The sequence below is a fragment of the Ursus americanus genome, chromosome 12, assembly GCF_024610735.1.
Source record: "Ursus americanus isolate L20-20 chromosome 12, mUrsAme1.1.p, whole genome shotgun sequence".
Classification (NCBI taxonomy): Eukaryota; Metazoa; Chordata; class Mammalia; order Carnivora; family Ursidae; genus Ursus; species Ursus americanus.
Genome location: NC_142138.1, coordinates 8,623,046 through 8,650,324, shown reverse-complemented (window position 1 = coordinate 8,650,324; position 27,279 = coordinate 8,623,046). Strand labels below are relative to the sequence as shown.

Below are 27,279 nucleotides of genomic sequence, written 5' to 3'. Positions count from 1 at the left end.
GGTTTTTCTGCATTGTTACCATCACTTGATATTGTTAGTGTTTTGGATTTTAGCACTCTAATGTATGGAAGTGAAATCTCTCTGTATTTGTTTTATATTTTCCTATTGACTAATGCTGTTGGGCATTTTTTCATGTATATTTGTGTATCTTCTTTGGGGAAGTTTCTGTTGAAATCTTTCCCTGTGTATTATTTTAATTGAGTTTTAAAAATGCTTCTTTATTGTGTTTATTAGTCCTTTGTTAGATGTGTTTTGAAGATATTTTCTCCCACTCTGTGGCTTGCCTTTTCATTCTCTTAACAGTGTCTTTTAAAGAGCAGTAGTTCTTAATTTTAAAGAAGTCTGTTTTATTAATTTTTTGGGTTTTGCTTTTGCTGTTGTAGCTAAAGCTCATGAAGATTTCTTCCTATGTTTTCAGTAGTAAAAATAGAACGAAAGTCATAAATGTAATTAAAAAGTTTTTAGTATCCATGTTAAAACAGTAAAAAGTGGTGAAGTTAATTTAAACATTGTTTTAATTAAGCCAACATTTTCAAAATGGTCATCTCAATACACATTCAATAGAAAATTATTATTACCGTATTTAAAGATTTTATTTTTAAGTAATCTCTGTATCCAATATGGGGCTTGAACTTATAACCATGAAATCAAGAGTTACATGCTCTACTGATTGAGCCAGCCAGGTGCCATGAAAAATTAATAATAAGTATTTACATTTTTAATTTTGTACTAAGTCCTACCTTCATGTGTATTTAACATACCACATCTTTAGTCAGTTGAGGTGCATTTCAAGGGCTCACTAGCCATGTACATCTAGTGGTTACCATAGCAGATAGCACAGATCTGCAAGTCTTAGAATTTTAGGTTTTACTTTAAATCTGTTATTTATTTTAAGTAAATTTTGTGTAAGGTATAAGGTGTAAGGTATGGATTGAAGTACTTTTTACATGGTTGTCTGTCAGAAACTTTTTTTTTTTTTTTTTAAGTAGGTTCCACGCCCAGCGTGGAGCCCCATCAGAAAGTTTTTAATGAAAGTTGTTCTGGGCAGTTAGAAATCTCGATATCATTCTGGGTTCCAAAGCTCAACATTTAAACATACTTTCTTTTATTGTGTTAATTTATTGTCTTTTATTTCAGTACAATGTAAATTTATTTTGTAATTAACAATTTTCAAACCATATTTGTAAAATGCTCAGAAGTGTAAGGCATGAATAAAGTGGCTTTATTCATACACCTTTTTAAAACTGAAACAACACATTATGCTTTTTTTTATTTTATTTTATTTATTTATTCGACAGAGATAGAGACAGCCAGCGAGAGAGGGAACACAAGCAGGGGGAGTGGGAGAGGAAGAAGCAGGCTCCTATCGGAGGAGCCTGATGTGGGGCTCGATCCCATAACGCCAGGATCACACCCTGAGCTAAAGGCAGACGCTTAACCACTGTGCCACCCAGGCGCCCCAACACATTATGCTTTTTATCTTTTTAAGATTAACCTCCCCATTGCCAAACTTGTATCTAAAATTCTTACTTTGCTTCCAGGCATGTACTGGCATTGAAAACATTGATGAAGCTATTACATTGCTTGAACAAAATAATTGGGACTTAGTGGTAAGTACTTCTATCTTTTTTTCTTTTTTTCTAGCTTTATTGAGATATAACTGATGTATAACATTGTGTAAATTTAAGGTGTATAATGTGATGATTTGATATACATACATATTGTGAAATGATCACCACAATAAGGTGAGTTAACCTCATATGGTTACTTTTTTTGTGTGTGATAAGAACTTTCAAGATTTACTCTATTAGCTATTTTCAAGTATACAATGTAGTACTGTTAACTATAGTTACCTTGCTATACATTAGATAGTCAGAACTTACTCATTTTATACTTGGAAGTTTGTATTCTTTGACCACCTTCACTTACTCTCCCCCATCCCTAGCAGCCACTAATCTAATCTGTTTTTATGAATTCCACTTTCTTTTGGATTCCACATATAAGTGAGATCATACAATATTTGTTTGTCTCTCTCTGAGTTATTTCAAGTTTTTTCTTTTTTGGACCAGTAATCAAATTTTATTAATTCTTCAATGTCTTTAATGTTCCTAATAGATGATTTAGCGTACCATAGCCCATGTATAACTCTAACCTGAATGAATAAAATCTAAATGTCTTTAATATGAAGTTTGTATTTAGTTCAGTATTAAATTACTAAATTATTATGAATTCTTAGATAATTTAAATAATTCTTAAAGTTGTTCTCTTGTGTTACTGTGTATTAAGGTTCCTTTTCCCCTGTAATATTTTGATGGAAATGCTTGGTAGGAGAGAAAATGCAGACTTGTCTAAATGTTAGAATAATTCGGCCCTCAGTGATGATCACTCCTTTCTAAAGCTATTAAAGAGGTGACCTTTTGTTGTGTGTTTTTAAAAAAATAAAAAAAAAATGAACTTCAGAGAGTTTATTATAGACATAGTTTAGTTTTTTGAGCAGGGGGAGGCAGTAACTCAGAATCAAATCCTGGCACAGCACTACACATTCACAGAATTGTAATTTACTTAAATTGCAAGGCAAACTAAAGATGAATTGTTTAATGGTACAGGAACAGTACTGGTTGTGTTGGGATGACCCAGGTGTCCCTCAGTGCCTTTAAAATCCTAAAAAAGTCTAAATTACAATTTTGAAGAAGTGTTAATTTTCAAAGGTCAAAACTTGAAATGTTTGCTTATAGAACTGAGATTAGGTATGTAGATAGTTTCAAGTCCATGCATGCATGGAGTTACATAATCAACTATCAGTTATCTATGTGTTTTGTGTAGATTTACTACTATTCTTTTTAACATAAAATATAAAAAGCCTCCATTTTCCACTTGTACAAGAAATTAACATTTTCTAATATATTATTCAAAGGAATTTTCTCTTGATTAAATTTTTTTCATATAAATGAGATAATTCTCCTACTGTTTTGTAATCTGCACATTTCAGTTAACAGCCTATCATGAATGTCTAAGTAAATGTGACTGCTCATTCTTTATAATGTTGATTTAATGTCATTTGCATGGTATTCCAATAATAATTTTACCAATCAGTGCTATGCTATTAGACATTTAGGATTTTTGCAGTATTTTTGCTATTTATACACATTACTATAGAGAATATTCTTGGACATTCATTCTTGCATACTTAACCCATTATTTTCCTAGAAGATACTGAATAAATTCAATTCATAAGTGTATTTCTGTGTCAAATTGTGTGTGTGTGTGTGTGTGTGTGTGTGTATAGGGTTTTTTTTTAGTTTTTTGGTGTTTATAGTTAAATTGCCTTCCAGGATGGTTGGACTAATTTAAATCTTTATCAAATTTATACATTTTTGAGATTGCCTATTTCATTAAACCAGAGCTTCCTTATTTTTCATATAGGTAATGTTCAGGCACTTGTCAAAATTCATAAATGTTTGTATGGCTTGACTCCAAACCCATGCTTTTACCATAATATAATCTTTTTAAAAAATATTTTTATATTTTTTTTAAGAAAGTTTTTATGTTAATCACTTGCTGCTTATCATGACAAGTGCACTCCGTAATCCCCATCACATATTTTACCCATCCCCCCACCTACCTTCTCTCTGAGGTGACCATTAGTTTGTTCTCTATAGTGAAGAGTCTGTTTCTTGTTTTGTATGTGTTTCTCCTTTTTTTCCCCTTTGCTTCTTTGTTTTAAGTTACACATGAGTGAAATCATGGTATTTGTCTTTCTCCAACTGACTTATTTCACTTAACATTATACTTTCTAGCTCCATTCAAGTAGTTGTAAATAGCGAGATTTCATTCTTTTTTATGGCTGAGTAATATTCCATTGTATGTATATACCACATCTTGTCCATTCATCGATCAGTGGACAATTGGGCTGCTTCCATAATTTGGCTATTTTAAATAATGCTGCTGTAAACTTTGGGGTGTATATATCCCTTTGAATTAGGGTTTTTGTATTCTTTGGGTAAATACTCAGTAGTGCCATTGCTGGATCATAGGGTAGTTCTATTTTTAACTTTTCAAGGAACTCCACACTGTTCTCCAGAGTAGCAAAAATAAACTACTGGGACTGCATCAATATAAAAAGCTTTGCACAGTGAAGGAAACAATTGACAAAACTAAAAGGCAACCTATGGAGTGGGAGAAGATACTTGCAAATGACATATCTAATAAAAGGTTAGTATCTAAAATCTGTAAAGAACTTTTCAAACTCAACACCCCAAAACCAAATAATCCAGTTAAGAAATGTGCAGAAGACACGAAGAGACACTTTTTCAAAGAAGACATCCACGTGTCTAATAGACATGAAAAGGTACTCAGTATCACTCATCATCAGGGAAATACAAATCAAAACCACGATGAGATATCACCTTACACTTGTCAGAAATGGCTAAAATGAACAACACAAGAAACAACAGGTGTTGGTCAGGCTGCAGAGAAAGGGGAACCCTCTTGCACTGTTGGTGGGAATGTGAACTGGTACAGCCACTCATGAGAACAGTATGGAGCTTCCTCATTCCTCATATATATATACACAATGGAATATTACTTTGCCATCAGAAAATTGAAATCTTGCATTTGCAACAACGTGGATGGAGCTAGGGTGTATTATCCTGAGTGAAATAAGTCAGAGAAAGACAAATCCCATATGATCTCACTTATATGTAGAATTTAAGAAAGGAAACAGATGAACATATGGGAAGGGGAAAAAGAAAAAAAGGGGAGAGAGAAACAAACCATAAGGGACTCTTAATGTTAGAGGACAAACTGAGGGTTGATGGAGGGAGGTGGGTAGGGGATGGGCTAGATGGGTGATGGGTATTAAGGAAGGCACTTGTTGTGATAACAGGGTGTTGTATGTAAGTGACGAATCACTGAATTCTACTCTTGAAACCAATATTGCGCTGTATGTTAACTAAAATTTAAATAAAATAATTCTAAAAGTAAATGTTTATGTTCTTATGGCAGCAAATAAATAAATAAATGTATGTATGTATGTATGTTTGATAGAATTTGTGAAGCTATGTGGTCCTGGACTTTTGTTTGTTGGGAGTTTTATGATTACTGATTCAATTTCATTGCTGGTAATTGGTCTGTTCAAATTTTTATTTCTTCCTGTTTCAGTTTTGGTAGGTTATATAGATTATATGTTTCTAAGTTGTCCAATTTCTTAGTTGTCCAATTTCTTGGTATGTAGTTTTTCATAATCTCTTACAATTTGTATTTCTCGGATGTTTGTTGTTATTTTCTCTCATTTGTGATTTTTATTTATTTGGGTCCTTTTTCTTTTTTTCTTTATATGTCTGGGTAGAGGTTTATCCATTTTATTGACCTTTTTCAAGAAACAGCTCCTGGTTTCATTGATCTGTTGTTTTTTTAGTTTCTACTTCATCTGTTTCTGCTTTAATCTTTATTTGTTTATGTCTGCTGGTGTTAGGTTTTCTTTGTTGGTCTTTTCCTAGCTTCTTTAGGTATAGGGTTATGTTGGTTATTTGAGATTCTTTCTTACTTCTTGAGGTAGGCCTGTATTGCTGTAAACTTCCCTCTTAGAAGCACTTTTGCTGCATCCCAAATGTTTTGAGTCATTGTGTTTTATTTTCCTGTGTTTCCATGTACTTTTTAATTTCTTATTTTATTTCCTGGTTGACCCATTCATTGTTTAGTAGTATGTTATTTAACCTCCATGTATTTGTGGTCTTTCCAGATTTCTCTTGTGGTTGACTTCTAGTTTCATAGTGTTGTGGTCAGAAAACATGTGTGGTATGACTTTGATCTTTTAAAATTTTGGGGGGCTTGTTTTGTGGCCTAATATGTGATTTATTCTGGAGAATGTTCCATGTGCACTTGAAAAGAATGTGTATTCTGTTTTAGGATTGAATGTTCTGAATATATCTGTTAAATCCCCTGGTCCTTTGTGTCATTAAAAGCTGTTGTTTCTTTGTTGATTTTCTGTTTAGATTGATGTAAGTGGGGTGTTAAAGTCCCCTACTGTTATTTTATTACTATTGATTAGTTCTTTTATGTTTGTTATTAACTCTTTTATGTATTTGGGTGCTCCCATGTTGGGTGCATAAATATTTATAATTGTTATATCTTCTTGTTGGATTGTTCTCTTTATTATCATATAGTGTCCTTCTTTGTCTCTTGTTATAGTCTTTCTTTTAAGCAAGTATTGCTTCTCTGGCTTTCTTTTAACATCCATTTGCATGATAAATGTTTCTCTATCCTCTCGTTTTAAATCTGCAGTTGTGGGGCGCCTGGGTAGCGCAGTCCTTGAGCGTCTGCCTTTGGCACAGGGTGTGATCCCGGTGTTCCGGGATCGAGTCCCACGTCGGGCTCCTCCGCTGGGAGCCTGCTTCTTCCTCTCCCACTCCCCTGCTGTGTTCCCTCTCTCGCTGGCTGTCTCTCTGTCACATAAATAATAAATAAAATCTTTAAAAAAAAATAAATAAATCTGCAGTTGTATTTTGGTCTGAAATGAGTCTCTTGTAGGCAACCTATAGATGGGTCTTTTTTTTTTTAATCCATTCTGTCATCCTGTGTCTTTTGATTGGAGCGTTTAGTCCATTTGTTGAAAATAATTATTGATAGAAATGTATTTATTGCCTTTTTATTACTGGTATTGTGGTTGTCTGAAGATTTTCTCTGATCCTTGCTTACCTTCTTTTCTTTGTGGTTTGCTGGTTTTATTTAGTGATACATTTGAATTTCTTTCTCTTTATTCTTTGTGGATTAATAGTTTTTGATTTGTGATTACCATTAGGTTTGTATATAACATCTTGTGCATATAGCAGTCCGTATTATGTTGAAAGTCTTAGAAGTTTGAACCCATTCTTTAATCCTTTCCTCCTCATGTTTAGGCATGTGGCATCATATATTACATCCTTTTATATTGTGAGTTCCTTGACTGGCTTTTTACAGAAATATTCATTTTTACTACTTTTGTGTTTCCTACCTTCATGTTGCCATCTTTTTTGTCTTCCCTTTCCAGTTAGAGTCCCCTTTAATATTTCTTGCAGGGCTGGTTTAGTGGTCATGAATTCCTTTAGTTTTTGTTTGTCTGGGAAACTCTTTATCTCTCTTTCTATTATGATTGATAGTCTTGCTGTATAGAGTATTCTTGGCTGCAGGTTTTTCCCGTTCATAAGTATATCATGCCACTCCTTTCTGACATGGAAAGTTTCTGCTGAAAAACCCACTGACAGCTTTATGGGGGTTTCCTTTGTATGTAACTGCCTTCTTTTGTCTTATTGCATTTAATATTTTTCTTTATCAGTATATTTTGCCAGTTTAATTACAATATGTCTTGTGGGTCTGCTTTTGTAGATTTTGATGGGGGTTCTCTGTACTTCCTGGATCTGGATATGTTCCCTTCCCCAGATTAGGGAAGTTTTCAGCTATTTTTTCTTCAAACAAATTCTCTGCCCCCTTTTTTTTCTATCTTCTTCTGGGACTCCTTTAATCTGAACATTATTAGATTTGATGGAGTCACTGAATTCCCTTAGTGTGTTCTTGTTTTGCATAATTCTCTTTTTTCTTTTGTTCAGCTTGTTTTCTTTTGTTCAGCTTGATTACTTTCCGTTACTCTGTCTTCTAGGTCATTAATTAGTTCCTCTGCTTCTTTCGGCCTCTTTTTCATTCTATCAATTGTGTTTCTCATTTCATTTATTGAGCCCTTTATCTCTGCTATGTTATTCCTTATCTTTGTGTTAATTGTCTCACTGATGTCTACCACTTTTTTCTCAAGTCCAGTGACTATCCTTATGCTCATTGCTTTAAATTCTCCATCAATCATGTTACTTATATCTGTTTCGCTTAGATCTCCAGCTGTGGCCTTGTCCTATTCTTTCATTTAGGGCAAATTACTCTGTCTTCTCATTTTGGGCAAATTACTCTGTCTTCTCATTTTGTCTAAGTTTCTGTGTCTGTTTCCGTGTGTTAGGAAAGTCATTGATATCTCCTGTCCTTGAGGGTAATGGCTTCATGGAGAAGCCCTCTAGTGCCCTACAGTGTAATCTCTCCTGTTGCCCAGCTCGTGGTGTCTCTGGAAATGTCTCCATGGGTGCTGTGCGTGCTCTACTGTTTTGTCCAAACCACTGTATCCTTCAGGCCAGTTGTCTACAGAGGTTCTCTTTTCCTGTTGTGGGCAGTGTTTGGTCCATGGCCTGAATGTGGCATGTTTTAACTAGGTGTGCTCTGGTCTGCTTGTGAAATGAGACCTGTCATTGCTGCCACTGGATCCAAGGCCTTGCAGAACGCCTGGGTCTGGAGTCATGGTGTTGGCAGTGGTTTGGGTGGGTGTTCTTGGGGAGGGGCCTACCCCCTTGGGACCGAGGCAAGTGTGATTGGAAAGCATGGTTCTTCTGGGATGTGCGAGGCAGGGCTTGGTTTAAGCAAGTTAGGTAGCAAGTATCAGCACTGTGCTGCTTCCTGTAGGTGGCCCTGTGTTCATGCTGAGGCTTGGGGAAGGGAAATGCCACCTGCCAGTTCCTTTGTTTCTGGAGGGGTCTCTCTGTCAATGCTGCCTCTCTGGGACATGCTCCGAGATGAGTGTATAGCTGGTTTACCGTGTGCCTCAAGTTCTCTTCAGAATGCTGTCTCCACGCTGTATGTCCATGGGCTATTTGTCCTCCTTTCTATTCAGGAGCAGCCACAATGTCCTCTGAGCTCTCCCAGATCAGAGTATGTTGACCTTTAACTCTGGGCTTTAAGCCCTGCTGCTTGTAAGAACTCCTGAAATTTGGGCCCTGTTGCTTTCCCAGCCAATTGCTGTGGCCTGTTCATTTTCCCATGTGCTGTCCTGTGTGCTAGTCCTCACCCTTCTCTGCACTGCAGTGGCCGTGATCAGTTTGTGTCCCAACCTATGTCTCTGCACTTTGTACCTTCTTCAGTGTGGCCTCTTTTCTTCCTTTAGTTGTGGAGTTTGTTCTGCCAGTCTTCAGGTTGATTTCTGGTGTATTTTGGGTGATTTGATGGTTACTTAGTTGTATTTGTGGGACCAGGTGAGCCTGGGGTCCTCCTACTCTGCTGCCATCCTCCTAATCCATTGTGCTGTATTTTTATTAAAGTCCATGATTTCTGTGTGGAGGTAGGAAGTGTGAGGAAATTATTCAGAATAATGTCCCAGATTTCTTGTTTTTTTTTTTTTTTTTTTTTTTTTTGCAATAGCAAGTGCATTACTTTATTTAGTTTGTGTATTTTTAGGGTATCCTTTGGGGAGGCTGATGCAAATTGTTGCTTTAGAGTAAAAATCCCACCAAGCCACTCTTGCATGGTATTGATGAAAGGAGTATGGGATGGAGTTAAGTGAGATTGTGGGTGTGGAATAGGGGGCTGCAAGTCTTTCATCTGAAAATTACCATTTGGGGGTAATGTAAATTCTTTCCTAATGTCCTTTCTGTTGGTCCATGTTCGTTAGCTTTGAAGGGTAAAACATCAGTTGGTTCTGCATATTTTCTCAATCCAGTATATTTAGAATATTGCAAAGGACAATTTTTCCAGATAGTGTTAAAGAATTGAGTGGTAGAAGTACCCTTCAACTATTTCTGAGTTAACTCGATTTTGGAAAATATTGTAATAGCACTTGGGTTGAAAACACTGGTGTTAAATTTCTGCAGAAGTGTAACTTCACCCTTTAATGGGCCCAAGCAAAAGCATCAGGCTATCTCTCACAACCTTAAAGTTTGGGTTTCTTTTGAAGTAAATGTCCTAGCTGGCTTTTTTCTGTAATTAATCATTTGTATCCATAGTAAAAATTTGCTGTGCTGTGTAACTATCTTGCACTGTACATTTTCTCATTTTCCTGTTTTTATATAACACTTACTTTATCTTGTTGTTTTTAAAAAATGAAACCTGAACATGTTGAATAACTCATTATTCAAAATTTTCATTAGGTTCATGGAACTTTTTATATGGTGTTTTATATATTTTGCCTGTGCATTGTATTTTGTCTTTCTAAATTATGATTATCACTGCTCTATATCTTATGGACCTTATGGAACAGTTTGCATAATTTGAATTTTAAACCTCAGGTATGTCTATATTTTAAATTTCCTATATGTATCAGTTCGACCTCTCCTCCTCTGTTTTTGTGCCTATTTTGCTAGAGAAGTTTAGAGGAATTTGAGTTAGGTACCACAATCTGGGATTATGATGATTTTAAGTAAACTCAAGAACAAAAACTCATAATGTCAGTACTGAGTGCTTATGGTGTATCAGATTTATGCTAGATACAGTGGGAGCTTAAAAAAATTAACAGTATATGGTATCTGATTTTGAGAAGTATACTGAAAAATTAATAAGTCATATGGTCTTTTAGACATGTATGTTATTCTCAGAAATAGTAATAACTTCCTGAAAAGTAATGATTTCGTGTATTTTAGCAATTTCACAGATTTAGACACACAAGTAAAAAATATTCTATATGGAAATATAGCTGAGTCTCAGGAATTTTAGTCGTTAGTCACTTAACTCTGATCCTGTACCTTATTTTCATTATATAGCTATTGACAAACCAGTGCTTCCAAACTCTGTTTTAAGTACTCCCTAGTTGACTGTATTTATTTTGGGGTAACTGTAGGTTGGGTTATATCTGCTAAAATTCTAAAAGCAAACTAACATGAACTTCTATTGGGAAGTATCTCAGGCTACTGTTTTACTTGAAATGAAGAGTACTTGTACTCTGCCTTCCTCCATCCACCTCAGTCTTTGAGTTTTCACCTTGTCCTACACTTACATTTAAGAGAGGATTAATGTTGTTATAGTTGATTCCTTCCTTGCAGATGAATATTTTCAGTGTATATACAGAAAGATGAATACAGAAAGATGAATATGTAAGGAAGAGTTATTGCCAATGAAGTGGAATCTTTGACCAAGGGATTGCCTTCTTACGTGGAAGCATGCTGTGTGATCCCTATAAATTCTAATCTAGGCTCCAGAATTTACCCACTGTTCCTTTTTATGTTTTCAGTATAGAAGAATTTGTGCCAGTGGAAAATAGAAATCTATACAGTTTGCGTTAATTTTGAGTAATCAAAATGTGAGGCAGGTAACTATAGTGAAAATCCATTGCATTCATCTTGAATCAGGAGCCCTGGCTTTTCAAATCTCCTGTCATTATTTTATTGAGTGTAGCCTAGACTGAGTTACTTCTTTCTGAACTTCTAAACTTCTATATATAAGATAAGCTGTTTGAAGTAAATTATAGCCAAGATCTCTAGATACATGAATATTTATGAAGAATTGATTTATGTCCTAATTCCTATTGAGATTCTATAAAAATCAGTCAACTGTGAGTAGTAATATAAGCAAACACTTTAGTAGAATTTCATGTGTTTGAAATACTTGTACACATACCATTTTGTTTGATCTTTTAAGCAACTTTATGATGTAGATAATGGCAAGACAAGATGCATGCCAGTTGCTTCACAGGTCTGTATATATGAAACTCCTTCAGTAAAGTTTCTAATAAGCTCTAGGAGACCCAGGGAAAGATATTTGGCATATACTTGATAACCCGGTGCTAAGTGAAATAAAGTAAAAGTAAACTTTAACCTAGTCATACTGCATTTTAAGTACTCTATGCTCTTAGGAAATGATTTTTGAACTTTGCACTCTAGTTCTGCCTTAGTTTTCTGCCTGTGCTGACATAGCTGTTTTGCTCAAGAAAGACTCTATTCAGTGTGCTTGTGTTTATCTTTAACTATTTGTTTCAACTTAAGGCAAAAATGAAACAAATCAGCCTGTTTTTGGATCATTACTGAATTACTAGTCCTCGGTGATAGATTTGTATTAATAAACACTGAAGAGTCAAATGCAAGGAAAATTACCATGCACATAATTTGTCTCATTTTAAGATTCATTGAGGTGCCTTGAGATATTTCCATTCTACCAATTTTTACTTTTGAAGAAATGTATCTTAGTAATTATCCTAAAATTCCTTAGAAAAATTTCTTCTATCCTACTCAGGATGTGGTTATAGAGTTCCTTGAGTGTGCACTGCTTTTCTATTTTATACAGTGTTATGAACACCTGCAGTTTTATGAATGAACTAGTTTAGCCAGTGATATAATGAGTCACTGTTGTCATGAGAAAGCAGCCAAGCATTGAGTGCTGCCCTTCATCAGTGGCCATTAGACACTGGCTTATATTTGCACAGATCCTTGCTATGACAAAAGAGAAATTGTTGTGAAGGAATATCTCATTTTATCAATTTCTCCTCCTTTGCTATAGCCTTCTTTGTTTTTCTTCTTTTTCAGGGACTATAAAGCCATTGTTCTACAGAGCTTTTCAGTTTGTCAGTTTGTAATTCGTCTACCATCCCATGCCTACTGTCTGTCCTTTTATTGAGGGTGTACTTTGTGCTAGGCATGTCAGGCGGTTTACCTACATTATTTCATTTAATCTTCACAGCAGTACTGAAAGGTGGATAGGTAGGTATTTGCTTTATTTTGTAAATGAGAAACTGAGGCCCTATAAAGTTAAGTAAACTGTCCATGCCTATGCATCTATCTGATAAGGAGTAAAGCTGTGATTTTGAACCCTTGTCTATCATTCCATAAAAATGTTCATACCTTTAAAGTCATGGTTCATGGTTATTAGATTTTCCATACCCAGTTTATTTATCTTCCCTTTACTCCTATATTTTTCTTTCTACCACTCACAACTAATTTCATATCATCAAGTGAAAGAACTTTACTGTAGTTACCTACTGGTACTTTAAATATGTTTATGCGTTGTTTTCAAGTAGATTCCAAGATTCTAGAAGAAAGGGATTGTGTTTCTTATTAATTTTGTCTTGGCACCTGATACTTGTTTAATTAATGTATATTTGACCGATTGCTTTTATTAGTAGTACACTTAAATTTTTAAGTCTATTCTCCATCTCCATCATTTGCATATTTGAAAAGTCCTTGCTGTTAAGACTTCCAACTCTTACTGCAATTACTGTTCCTTATCTGGCATAATGAAGTTTGAGGAAAGAGGGAGGAAAACCCAGATACCCAAGGAATATCATTGGGCTGATTTCATTATCTCACTAATAATGTTCTTCTCCTTTTGTAGCTTTTTGAGTAATATGTTTCACAAACAAATTGTTTCAATTTTTTTCCCTTCTGTTTATTTCTGGTTGTGCTAATCTTACTGAGCTATCATAGAGAAAGCTCCTTACATGACCTAATCTATTTGAAGTTTTTCATCAGTTCTGCATCTCAAGAGAGAACTTAAGTTCAGTGAAAGGCTACTGCTATTTAGGGGCGCCTAGGTGGCTCAGTCGGGTAAGCATCTGTCTTCGGCTCAGGTCATATCTCAGGGTCTTGGGATCAAGCCCAGCATCCCGCTCCCTGCTCAGCAGGCTGCTTCTCCCTCTCCTTGTACCTGTCCCCCTGCTCATGTGTGTGTGCTCTCTCTCACTCTCTCTCTCAAATAAATAAATAAAATTTAAAAAAGACTACTGCTATTTAAAGTGTGATTAAGTGGATATGAAAGAATTGTTTTCTAGGGATGCCTGTGGGGGGGCTCAGTTTGTTAAGCATCTGCCTTTGTTCAGCTCAGGTCGTGATCCCTCGGTCCTGGGATCCAATATGGTGTAGGGCTCTTTGCTCAGTGGGGAACCAGCTTCTCCTTCTGCCTGCCACTCCCCCTGCTTGTGCTCTCTCTGCCAAATAAATAAATAAAATCTTTTAAAAAAAATTGTTTTCTACCTTTCAGAGGCAACTTACGTTTTTACAAACATGAAATTCTCAGTTTACTAACCTCACAGTGGTTCACATTACCAAAACAAAACTGTTTGAGGTCTGCATTTTTACCCCTGACTGCAACTTGACTTTCTGCTTATTTTTTCATTGCATTTTGCTCCATGTTGTGTTACTTTTCCTTTAAAGCTAGTTCTAGAGTTTCTTCCTTGCATGAACCAAATATCTCTTTTATAAAACCTGTGGTAGGTAAAAGTTTAGAGACTTTAAGACCTAGTAAAAAATTGGTGTGCTAATTTGACGGTTAGTTGATAATGTGCCCATTGTTAAATGAAATTTGGAACTGCGGCTAATATTTATTGTCTTTTGATTTCTAGTATTCTTGTCTAACCTGTGTTTCAGAACACACTGTTAAACTATTTAACTGAAATCATGAGGAGTCAGCTCACTGCGGTGAAACTAAGCTAAAAGCTTCGTGTTAATTCTGAAAGAGGTAGTATATGCTACTTAAAGCTTGAACATTTAAAAGAAAATAAAATTTTCTGTGGTTTTGTTTTTATTTTTATTTTTTTTTTATTATTATTTTTTAAAGATTTTATTTATTTATTTGACAGAGATAGAGACAGCCAGCGAGAGAGGGAACACAAGCAGAGGGAGTGGGAGAGGAAGAAGCAGGCTCATAGCAGAGGAGCCTGATGTGGGGCTCGATCCCACAATGCCGGGATCACGCCCTGAGCCGAAGGCAGACGCTTAACCGCTGTGCCACCCAGGCGCCCCTGTGGTTTTGTTTTTAAAATCATTCAGTTCAATTGGATGCACTTTGATCTTGATATTTATAAAGCTTGCTAACCTACAGGTTAGCTTGATTTTAAAAATGGGTTTATTTTCCCCAAGTTGTCTTGCTATATGATACTTAACTGATTTATTTCTGTTACTGGAATTGGTTTAAACAAAATATCATTGCAGCAAAGTCAGTGGTTAGCATACCTGTAAATGTGATGACTTGCAGTTCTTCTTGCTGGTTTCAAGGATCAGTGGACATAAATCAGTGTATGCTTAGAAAAGAAAGAGTAATATGGCAGTTAAAATTCCTGTTTTCATAATTCTTTATACTGACAGTTTTTAAAAATTTTGCTGCTTAATGATAATACAATTTCTTAACAATTTTAGTTATACTTCTATATTTAAGTAAGAGGTGGTTAAAGTGTTCACGTAGAACTTTATATTTTCTATTATCTCCCTAGGTTGTCACTTTCATTCTCTTATTTTTTTTAATTAAAAAAATTTTTTTTTTGCAATAAGAATGCTTAGCATCTACTCTCAGCAACTTCATTTTCTTTTAATCTATTTTTGTATTTTGTTGTTTGTTTTGTATTTTGTATAACTTGGTGTTTTAGTAATTTTTTATATTTTTGGTGTACTCATCTAATACTTCTTCCTCTCTTGTGCATGGATTTCTCTCCAACATACACTGGTTCTGTGTCTTAAAAACACAGTTCCATAGGTCTTCAGATACAAAGGTATTCTAAGATAAACTATGTTTTATCTACATCCAATTTAGTTACAGGAAACTGAGCAGTGGGGTTGTTCTTTGAATACCTCTGTTACAGAATTTGGGCCATGTTTTCAGAGCTTAATGTTGAAAGCCCTGTACCATTTAACCTTGTGTATTCATTATGAATGAGCTTCCATAACTCTAGAGCATGTATGACTTCATACAGCCAAATTAGCCTATAATCTCAAACATGCCATTGTATTCTTATTGCCAAGTTTGTGCTTTCTCTTTTCCTAGTTGATCATTCAGATTTTATCCTTCGTTTGAAGCTCACTTCAACTCTAATCCTATTTCCTAGCAGCTTCTTCTCTCAGTGGGAACGCTTGTCTCTGAAGCTTTGTATCCATTATTGTGGTACTACTACTCTTTTAATACTTGGCCTTTGCTCCATTTTTCTTCTTCCCTTCACCCCAACATGTGGGCATACACATGCACACATTTAAAGAGAATGTTTAATATTTTTTTTAATGTTTTTTTTATTTTATTATGTTAGTCACCATACAGTACATCCCTGGTTTCTGGTGTAAAGTTCAGTGATTCATTAGTTGCGTATAACACCCAGTGCACCATGCAATACGTGCCCTCCTTACTACCGAACACCAGTCTATCCCATTCCCCCACCCTCTCCCCTCTGAAGCCCTCAGTTTCTCAGAGTCCATAGTCTCTCATGCTTCATTCCCCCTTCTGATTACCCCCCTTTCTTTATTCCTTTCTTCCCCTACTGATCTTCCTACTTCTTATGTTCCATAGATGAGAGAAATCATATGATAGTTGTCTTTCTCTGCTTGACTTATTTCACTTAGCATTATCTCCAGCAGTGCCGTCCATGTTGCCGCAAATGTTGAGAACTCGTTCTTTCTGATAGCTGAGTAATATTCCATTGTATATATGGACCACAACTTCTTAATCCATTCATCTGTTGAAGGGCATCTCGGTTCCTTCCACGATTTGGCTATTGTGGACAATGCTGCTATGAACATTGGGGTGCATATGGCCCTTCTCTTCACTACGTCTGTATCTTTGGGGTAAATACCCAGTAGTGCAATGGCTGGGTCATAGGGTAGCTCAATTTTTAACTTTTTAAGGGACCTCCACACTGTTTTCCAGAGTGGCTGCACCAACTTGCATTCCCACCAACAATGTAGGAGGGATCCCCTTTCTCCACATCCTCTCCAGCAATTGTTATTTCTTGCCTTGTCAATTTTTGCCATTCTAACTGGAGTAAGGTGGTATCTTAGTGTGGCTTTGATTTGAATTTCCCTGATGGCTAGTGATTTTCAACATTTTTTTCATGTGTCTGTTAGCCATTTGTATGTCGTCATTGGAAAAGTGTCTGTTCATACCATCTGCCCATTTTATGATTTGTTTATTTGTTTCCCGTGTATTGAGTTTGAGAAGTTCTTTGTAGATCTTGGATACCAGTCTTTTATCTGTAGCATCATTTGCAAATATCTTCTCCCATTCCGTGGGCTGCCTCTTAGTTTTTTTGACTGTTTCCTTGGCCGTGCAGAAGCTTTTTATCTTTTTTTTTTTTTAAGATTTTATCCATTTATTTGACAGAGACAGACAGCCAGTGAGAGAGGGAACACAAGCAGGGGGAGTGGGAGAGGAAGAAGCAGGCTCCTAGCAGAGGAGCCCAATGTGGGTTCGATCCCAGAACGCTGGGATTACGTACGCCCTGAGCCGAAGGCAGACGCTTAACGACTGCACCACCCAGGCGCCCAGAAGCTTTTTATCTTGACGAAGTCCCGCAAGTTCATTTTATCTTTTGTTTCTCTTGCCTTTGGAGATGTGTCATGAAAAAGGTTGCTTTGGCCGATGTTGTAGAGGTTGCTGCCTACGTTCTCCTCTAGGATTCCTGTCTCACATCGAGGTCTTTCATCCATTTGGAGTTTATCTTTGTGTATGGTGTGAGAGAGTGGTCAAGTTTCATTCTTTTGCATGTAGCTGTCCAGTATTCCCAGCACCATTTATTGAAGAGACTGTCTTTTTTCCACCGGATGTTTTTTCCTGCTTTATCAAAGATTAGTTGCCCAAAGAGCCGAGGGTCCATTTCTGGGTTCTCTATTCTGTTCTATTGGTCTTTGTGTCTGTTTTTGTGCCATTACCATGCTGTCTTTGTGATCGCAGCTTTGTAGTACAGCTCGAAATCCAGCATTGTGGTGCCCCTAGCTTCGTTTTTCCTTTTCAACAGTTCCTTGGCGATTCGGGGCCTTTTCTGGTTCCATACAAATTGAAGGACTATTTGTTCCAGTTCTTTGAAAAATGTCATCGGTATTCTGATCGGGATAGCATTGAAAGTGTAGATTGCTCTGGGTAGCATGGACGTTTTAACTATGTTAATTCTTCCGATCCATGAGCATGGAATATGTTTCCATCTTTTTGTGTCTTCCTCAATGTCTTTCAAGAGTGATTTATAGTTTCTAGAATATAGGTCCTTTACGTCTCTGGTTAAGTTAACTCCAAGGTAACGTATGGTTTTTGGTGCTATTGTAAATGGGATGGATTCCCTAATTTCTCTTTCTTCAGTCTCATTATTCGTGTATAGAAATGCAACTGATTTCTGAGCATTGATTTTGTATCCCGCCACATTACTGAATTGCTCTATAACTTCTAATGGTTTGGGAGTGGATTCTTTTGGGTTTTCCAGATAGAGTATCATGTCATCTGCGAAGAGAGACATTTTGACTTCTTCTTTGCCGATTTGGATACCTTTTATCCCTTTTTGTTGTCTGACTGCTGTTGCAAGGACTTCTAGTGCTATGTTGAATAATAATGGCGAGAGTGGGCATCCTTGTCGTGTTCCTGATCTTAAGGGAAAGGCTTCCAGCTTTTCCCCATTGAGAATGATATTTGCTGTAGGCTTTTCATAGATGGTTTTTATGAGATTGAGGCTTGTACCCTCTATCCCTACATTCTGAAGGGTTTTAATCAGGAAAGGATGCTGTATTTTGTCAAATGCTTTTTCTGCATCAATTGAGAGGATCATATGGTTCCTGAGTCTTGTCTTGGTGATATGATGTATCACGCTGATCGATTTGCGAATGTTGAACCACGCTTGCATCCCAGGGATGAATCCCACTTGGTCATGATGGATAATCCTTTTAATGTACTATTGGATTCTATTAGCCAGGATCTTGTTGAGGATTTTGGCATCCATATTCATTAGGGAAATCGGTCTGTAATTCTTTTGGATGGGGTCTTTGCCTGGTTTGGGGATCAGGGTAATACTGGCCTCATAGAATGAGTTTGGTAGCTTTCCTTCTGTTTCTATTTTTTGAAATAGCTTTAGGAGAATAGGTATTACTTCTTCTTTGAATGTTTGGTAGAATTCCCCAGAAAATCGTCCGGGCCTGGAGTCTTGTTTTTTGGAATGTTGTTTTTCACTGACTCAATCTCTTCATAATTAATTGGCCTGTTTAAGAAATCAATATCTTCCTGTTTCAGCCTTGGTAGTTTATAGGTTTCCAGGAAGGCCTCCATCTCTTCCAGATTGCTTAATTTATTGGCATAAAGCTGTTGATAAAAGTTTCTAATAATCCTTCCAATTTCATTGGCGTTGGTTGTGACCTCTCCTTTTTCATTCATAATTTTATTAATTTGGGTCCTTTCTCTATTCTTTTGGATAAGTCTTGCCAGTGGTCTGTCAATTTTATTGATTCTCTCAAAGAACCAGCTTCTAGTTCTGTTGATCTGCTCTACTGTACTCCTGGTTTCTAATTCATTGATTTCTGCTCTAATCTTGGTCATCTGCTTCCTCGTGCGTGGATTAGGTCTGTCCCTCTGTCGCTATTCCAGCTTCTTGAGGTGAGAATATAAAAACTGCATTTTAGATTTTTCTGTTCTTTTGAGTGAGGCTTGGATGGCTATGTATTTCACCCTTAGGACTGCCTTTGCAGTATCCCATAGGTTTTGGACCGTTGTGTTTTTATTCTTGTTGGTCTCCATAAATTGTTTAAATTGATTTTTGATTTCCTGGTTTATCGAGTCATTCCTGAGCAGGATGGTTCTTAGTCTCCAAGTGTTTGAGTTTCTTCTGAATTTTTCCTTGTGGTTGAGTTCCAATTTCAGAGTGTTGTGGTCTGAGAATATGCAGGGAATAATTTCAGTCTTTTGGTATCGGTTGAGACCTGTTTTGTGTCCCAGAACATGGTTTATTCTTGAGAATGTTCCATGGGCATAAGAATAGAATGAGTATTCTTTGGTTCTGGGGTGTAGTGCTCTATATATATCTATGAGGTCCAACTCGTCGAGTATGGCATTCAAAGCTCTTGTTTCTTTGCTGATTTCTTGCTTAGGTCATCTGTCTATTGCTGATAGTGGAGTGTTGAGGTCTCCTACTATTAGTGTATTTTTATCTATATGTCTCTTTATTGTGGTTAAGAGTTGGTTTGTGTATCTTGCTGCTCTCCTGTTGGGGGAATATATATTTATAATTGTCATAGCCACTTGTTGGATACATCCTCCAAGAATAATATAGTGCCCTTCTGTGTCTCTAACTATAGTCTTTAGTTTAAAACCCAGTTTGTCTGATATGAGAATTGCTACCCCAGCTTTTCTTTTGAGGTTCACTGGCATGAAAGATGGTACTCCATCCCTTTACTGTCAGTCTGAATGTATCTTTGGGTTCAAAATGAGTCTCTTGTAGACAGCAAATGGATGGGTCATGTCTTTTTATCCAATCTGCAACCCTGTGGCGTTTTATGGGAGCATTTAGGCCATTTACATTGAGACTGATTATTGAGAGATATGATTTTAATGATGCCATGATTCCAGTAAAGTCTTTGTTTCTATCGATTGTGACTTTCTGTTCTGTATCACTCTGTATTTACCTTTATAGAACCCCCCCTTAATATCTCCTGTAGGGCTGGTTTCATGGTTACAAAATTGGTCAATGACTGGTGATTTTGGGAGGTCTTTATTTCTCTATCAATTCTGAATGATAGCCTTGCTGGATAAAGGATCCTTGGCTGCATGTTTTTCTCTGAAAGAGCTTTAAAAATGCCCCCACAACCCTTTCTCTCATTGCAGGTCTGTGTAGACAGGTCTGATGTAATTCTGATACCTTTGCCTTGGTACGTGAGAAATTTCTTTGCCCTGGCCGCATTCAATACTGTATCCTTGGATGTAATATTTGCGAAATGCACTATGACGTGACATGGTGTAGGTTTGTCGTGGTTGAGCTTGGGAGGGGTCCTCTCTGCCTCTTGGACACGAGTGTTTGTTTCCCTTGCTAGATTAAGGAAGTTTTCAGCTACAATTTGTTCAAATATCTCTTCTCGACCTCTGTTTTTCTCCACCCCCTTAGGGATGCCGATGATTCTGGCATTGGAACGTTTCATTGAGTCAGTAATCTCCCGTAACCTACATTCTTGCGTGTGGATTTTTTTAAGTCCAGATTCTATTTCAGCTTTGTCTTCTCCTAACCCATCCTCCCATTCGCTGATACGTTCTTCTGCCTCGTTCACCCTGGCCGTCAGAGCCTCTAGTTTAGACTGCGTTTGGCTCATAGAATTTTTAATTTCTGTCAGATTCGCTCTCATTTCCACCTTTAGGGATTCTATATTCTCATTAACATTTTCGTTAATACTTGTTTCAAGTCTTCACATCATCTTGACCACTGTTACTCTGAATTCCATTTCTGATAATTTGGTGATATCCATATCCATTAGTTCTTTGGCAGAGGCCACAGACTCATTGTCTTTTCTTTGCTGGGGGGGATTTCTCCTTCTCATCAGAGCATGTGTAATATTGTTAAAAGAATTAATAAAAGACTTTCATCTAGGGGCGCCTGGATGGCTCAATTGGTTAAACGTCTGCCTTTGGCTCAGGTCAGGATCTCAGGGTCTGGGATCCAGCCCCACATCGGGCTCTCTGCTCAGCGGGGAGCCTGCTTCTCTCTCTGCCTGCCACTCCCCCGCTTGTGCGTGTGCACTCTCTCTCAGTGTCAAATGAGTAGTAAAATCTTTTAAAAAATGACTTTCAACTAGAGTGTATAAGGAAGGACTTTATGGGTAAGTGTGTATGTTGATTCATAGATACAGCTAGAAAAATGCATTATGTCATACCTTTAATAAATCTACAGCTAGCAGCTGTGTAGAAGATATCTTTGAAGATAATTGAGTAGTCCTAATGTATTGCTGCATTATTGCTAACATGTTGGCACTTTTTTTTTTACAACCACTTTGTTAACCTTTTTCTAAATGTCAAATTGAGGTATGGTTCTAGAGACCAGGAGTCTCTCTATAGCCAGAGGTCTGTATTTTAGGGATATGGCAAGTCTAATAGTACTCTCATAAATTCTAGGCTTGAATTTTGGTTTTTTTTTTTTTTGTTGTTGTTCTTAGTAATTGATTTAATGCATAGAGGATGATTATTTTTAAAACATATAATGACTGATAATAGCTGATAATTAGAACATGAGGTTATTTAAAAATGTTAAGGAATTATAGAAGAGTTGCAAAATAGTTCAGGGTTCTTGATACCCTTTATCAAACTTCTGTTAACATTGACATCCTTCATAACCACAGTGCAGTTGGTAGCTGTTGGTACAACTGGCACAGTACTACTGGTACAATAGTATAATACTATTATACTATTGGTACAATATTGTTAACTAATCTATGGACCTTATTTGAATATCACTAGATATTGTACTAATGTACTTTTTTGATTCAGGATCCAATCTAAGATCCCCAGTGCATTTACTTTTTGTGTTTCTGTAGCCTTCTCCTATCTGTGACAATTCCTCAGTTCTTTGTTTCATGACCATGACACTTTTGGAGAGTACTGATCAGGTATTTTGTAGCATATTCCTGAGTTTGGATTTCTCTGATGTTTTCTCATAATACACTGAACATGTATGTATTCTTGGAATGAATATCACAGATATGATCTTGTGCCTTTCTCAGTGTACCAGGAGGCGCATGAGGTCAATATGTCTTACTACTGGTGTTGTTAACTTTGACACTTCGTTAAGGTGATGTCTTCCAGGTTTCTTCACTGTGGTTACTATTTTCCTCTTTGTAATTAGTAAATATCTTGTGTGGAGATTACCTGAGACTACAGAATATATATATATATATATATATATATATATATATATATATATATATATATATATATATATATATTTAAGATTTTATTTATTTATTTGACAGAGAGAGAGACAGCGAGAGAGGAAACACAAGGCAGGGGGAATGGGAGAGGAAGAAGCAGGCTTCCTCCTGAGCAGGAGCCTGATGCGGGGCTCGATCCCAGGACCCTGGAATCATGACCTGAGCCAAAGGCAGATGCTTAACGACTGAGCCATCCAGGCACCCCAGACTATAGAAATATTTTGTTAAAGTTTTTCCTGCTAATTTTATCTCTTCTATTGATTTGTCATTATACTTCTTATGAAATTATTTTTAGTAGTTGTCCTAGGTTTTACAAAATAATCTTTAAACAATCAGAATCTACATTTAAAGAATAATATACTGCTTCATGTGAAGTGTGATGGCCCTACAGCATTGTATTTCTAATTCTTCTCTCCCATTTTTTGTATTGTTATTGTCATGTTATTTTAGTTTTGCGAATGCTATAAACATAATATGTTGTGACAGTTTTTGCTTCAGGCAGTCATTTTTCTTTTAGAGCAATAAAATGTAAAGAGAAAATAATTTTTTTTTACTTAATATTTGTTTCCTTTCTTTGTGTAGATTTAAGTTTGTCAGCTATCATATTCCTTCTGCCTGAACTACTTCCTTTAAGATTTCCTGTAGGGTAGGTTTGGTGACAATAAATTATCACAGTTTTTTTGTTTTTCTGAGAAAGGTTTTATTTCTTCATTTTTGAAAGATGTCTTCGTTGGGTATGGAATTCTGAGTTGACAGTTTTTTCCCCCCTTCACTTGAAAGTTGTATGTTATCCTGTTATTTTCTAGCTTGCATGGATTCTGGAGAGAAGTCTGTTTATTTTCTTATATTTGTTCCTCTGTCTGTAATGTCTTTTTCCTCCCCTCTGGCTGCCTTCAAGATTTTCTCTTTGTGTTTGTTTTTCAGCAGTTTGAATATGATCTGCCTAAGGCTGTCTGTGCTTGTGTGTGTTTGTGTGTGTGTAGCTTTTGTAGTTCTGCTTGGTATTCTTGGATCTGGTTTTAAGGATTTTTTTTGGATTGAGATTAATATTACCACAGTTAACCATATTAATATGTACAGTTCAGTGGTATTTAGTGTATTCACAATATTATGCAACTGCAACCTCTCTTTAGTTGGTTTTGAAAATTTCTATTATTTTTTCTCCTCTTTTTTCTTCTATATTTCTGACTATGTATATATTAAATACAGTAGAATCTTTTTTTAAAAAAATACAGTAGAGTCTTAAACAATACAAGCTTGAACTGTGTGGGTCTGCTTATACATGGATTTTTAAAATATAGCATGTACACAGTACTGTAAATGTATTTTCTCTTTCTTATGTAACATTTTCTTTAGTTCACTTTATTGTAAGAATATAGTGTATAGTACATAGAACATACAAAATATGTGTTAATCAACTGTTTATGTTATTAGTAGGTCTTCCAGCCAACAGTAGGCTCTTACCAGTTAAGATTTTGTGGAGTCAGAAGTTGTATGGATTTTTGACTGTATGGGGAGTTGGCGCCCTTAACTTCCCTGCATTATTCAAGAATAACTGTAGTTTGATTTTATCCTACAGCTCTTGGATTCTCTTTTATGTATTTCCCCTTCTTTTTTTCTATGTTTTTCAGTTTGGGTAATTTCTTACATACCTATCTGCAAGTTCACTGATTCTTTCCTTGACTGTTAATTCTACTGATAAGCCTGTTGAAGATATTCTTATCACTGTTAACAGGTTTTTGTTTCTTTTTTCCTCCAGCAGTTTCCAACTCTGCTGAAATTACTCATCTGGTCTTACATGTTATCTTTTTTTTTTTTCCCCCTTAGAGCCTTAAACATATTCAATTGTTCTTTTAACATATTCAATAGTCATTTAATATTCTCTGTCAGTTTTAACATCTGTATCCTACCTGAGTCTGTTTCTGATGACTGCTTGTACTTGCCAGTGTGCTTCTCTGGCCTTTTGGTATGCTTTACAATTTTTTCCTGGAAGTTGGACATTTTATGTAGGATAGTAGAGACTAAGATCTAGAAATGGGCATGCCGTTTCTTTATGCTAAGACTTTTGTGCAGGTGTTTGAGTTGATCTAATTTTGAGTTGGGTTGGATTTGAGATTTATTTCTCCTTTGGCTTTGCTCAGTGAGGAAGATGGAAGGGTCCTGATAAAGTTTTGTGCCCCTCCCACAGAGTCTGCAGTTCTTCTCCCTTTGTTCTCTACCTTTGTAGAGACTCTCAAGACTGCCAAATTCCTCTTGTGATACCTTGTGTTTAGGGTGTTGACTGGTTTATGGAGTTTTTTATTTGTTTCTTTTTTTAATTTAAAAAAATATATATTTTTTATTTTCCTTTGAGCTGTGCTTCCGAGAAGGTGTCTCTTGCAAGTTACTTGTTACCTTGCAAGCTAGACTGGTGACTGTCGTTCTGATAATACTTCAGTCTTCTGCAGGTATTGAGTCCCTGGGTCTTGGGTTTGTGGCCTTCTCCAAGCTCCTGTCTCTCTCCAGGTATAATTCCAAGCCTAGAATGTTTTCCTGCATCTCTTCATGGGGTAGAGGATTTTCCCTCTTTTTACTTTTCAGGGCACTGTGGATATCACCAATGTGCTCACGTGACAATGTTTGTTGCCCTTCCCCTCTCAGACTAAGGCTTTTGCTTTGTGAGGGAAATGGAAGGGTCCTGACAGAGTTTTGTGCCCCTGCCACAGTGTCTGCTGTTCTTCTCCCTTTGTTCTCTACCTTAGTAGAGACTTTCTCAAGACTTTGCCGGTTTTTTTTTTCTGTGATCATTTGGTGATAGTCACAGAGCAAAAGCCTGTAAGAACTTGTAGATCTGTATTTGCCTTAACTGTCTCTCACCAGTACACTTTCAGTCTTTACCAGTTTGTCAGTCATCCTGTGTAACTCTTAACCCAGCAAGCCAGTGCTCACATTTTGTCTTTCTCTGAATGCTCCTGTCTTAGATTTTGGGCCAGTTGTTCACCCTGTGAACGGATTCCAGAAAAGTTATGAACTTGGGTGCTATCTCTTTCCATTATAAGGTGGAAGTAATGATCCAATGTCATTAGTTCTGGTTCTCTATGATCCAATGTCATTATTTTGAAAAACCCGCTCTCATTTCAGTTTGTTTTTCTTCTTTCTCCAATAAATGTTTAGTAGGTGGTTTTAAAATTTCCAGATGTAAGGTCCTTTCTATTTTCTTATTTTTGTTAGTAACTTCTAATTCCATTGTATTAGATTTAGAGAATATCGCTTATAACATTTCTACTTCTTGAAGATTATGTTTCTTTGTAACCTAACATGTGATTGATTTTTGTGTTTGTTACTGGCTCTTGAGAGAAGGTGTGTTCTTTATTATCAAAATGTAGAGTTTAATGTATATCTGTAAGGTCTTCTACCTCCTTTCTTATGCGTTTCTACTTGATCTGTCTTGTATTGAGAGTGCTATAGTCTGCTATTATTAGCGTATTTCTGTGTCTTTTTAAATATCCTGTAGTTTTCTTTCCATGAAGTTGGTCGCTGTTTTATTTCATGCATGCATAGTCATTTTTTAAAAAGATTTCATTTATTTGAGAGAGAAATCAAGAGAGAGCACATGCATGCACAAGGCGGGGGGGCAGAGGGAGAGGGAGAAGCAGACTCCCCGAGCGTGGAGTCTGACACGGGGCTCAAACCCAGGGCCCTGAGATATGACCTGAGCAAAAGTCAGACAGTTAACCGACTGAGCATCTGGGTGCCCCATGCATGCATAGTCATAAGAGTAATATCTTCATTGTGAATTGTGGCTTTTAGCATTAAAAAGTGACCTTTGTTATATTTAATATTAGATGTCTACTCCTTTTTTTGTGTCCATTTGCTTGATTTTTTTAAAAAAAGATTTTATTTATTTATTTGACAGAGAGAGAAAGAGCACAAGCTGGGGAGTGGCAGGCAGAGGGAGAGGGAGAAGCAGGTTCCCGCTGAGCAGAGTGCCAGACCCCAGGATCATGACCTGAACCGAAGGCAGACAGACGCATAACTGACTGGCTCCCCCATTAGCTTGATTTTTAGAAAATTTCGTTTTTAGTCATTTTGTTACTTTGTCTTAGGTAAATCTCTTGTATATAGCATATAGTCTTGAGTTTTGTTTCATGAGCCAAATTGAAAATGTTTAACAGTTATGTCTATTCATATTCATTAATGCGATTGATGTGTTTGGTCTCAGAGTTGTCGTAATATTTTGTAATCATGCTTTGTTGTATTTGCTATACTTACTGTGAGTTTTATTTTCTTTCCTTTTATTTACAGTTATTTTTCTTAAATTATTGGTATTTAAGAAGGCTTATATGTTCATATGGTTACTTTTATACTTGAACTTTTCTAATGCTCTTAGTCTCATATTTTCTTTTTAGCTGTTTACTATGTGATTTATCAGTTTTTAAGTATTATTTAAGCCTACCTTTTGCCTGTATAACAGTGTTCTTATTCTGTTTTCCTTCTTACATTTAAAAAATTATTTTATACTTTTTTCAGAACATTTAAATTTGTCTATTAGTCTTTGTCCTTGCATCTCATGTCTGTTTTAGTAGTGTATATTTATATATTCTTAAAATACTTATTGTTGGTCCTTTCACTAAAGTTTTCTTAGTCATCAGTTGGTTGGATGAAGCTCTTTCTCTAGTAGATTTCTCAAGAGATGATTACTGCAGAATTCCCTAAGTTCTTTCAAGTTCAAAAAATTTTTTTCTATTACCCTGATATTTGAAGTTTGGCTGCATATAAAATCTTTGGTTCATATGTTCTTCAGTTGTGCATTTATTTATTTATAAGAAATAGACTCTTTTTTTGAAAAAAGATTTTATTTATTTGAGAGAGAATGAGCAGGGAGCAGGGAGGGGGAGGG

The 27,279-nt window shown here is 36.3% G+C and overlaps 1 protein-coding gene across 3 annotated transcripts in view; it reads left to right on the top strand.

Annotated features, from left to right (window-relative positions):
• The window catches only part of FAF1 (Fas associated factor 1), a 483,547-nt gene that overhangs the window by 73,708 nt on the left and 382,560 nt on the right, over nucleotides 1-27,279 (top strand). For all 3 annotated transcript variants that reach the window (XM_087865864.1, XM_087865865.1, XM_045799577.2), the window contains exon 2: nucleotides 1,542-1,610. In XM_087865864.1, the coding sequence (XP_087721990.1) occupies nucleotides 1,542-1,610 (69 nt within the window). The remainder of the gene's footprint in view (nucleotides 1-1,541; nucleotides 1,611-27,279) is intronic.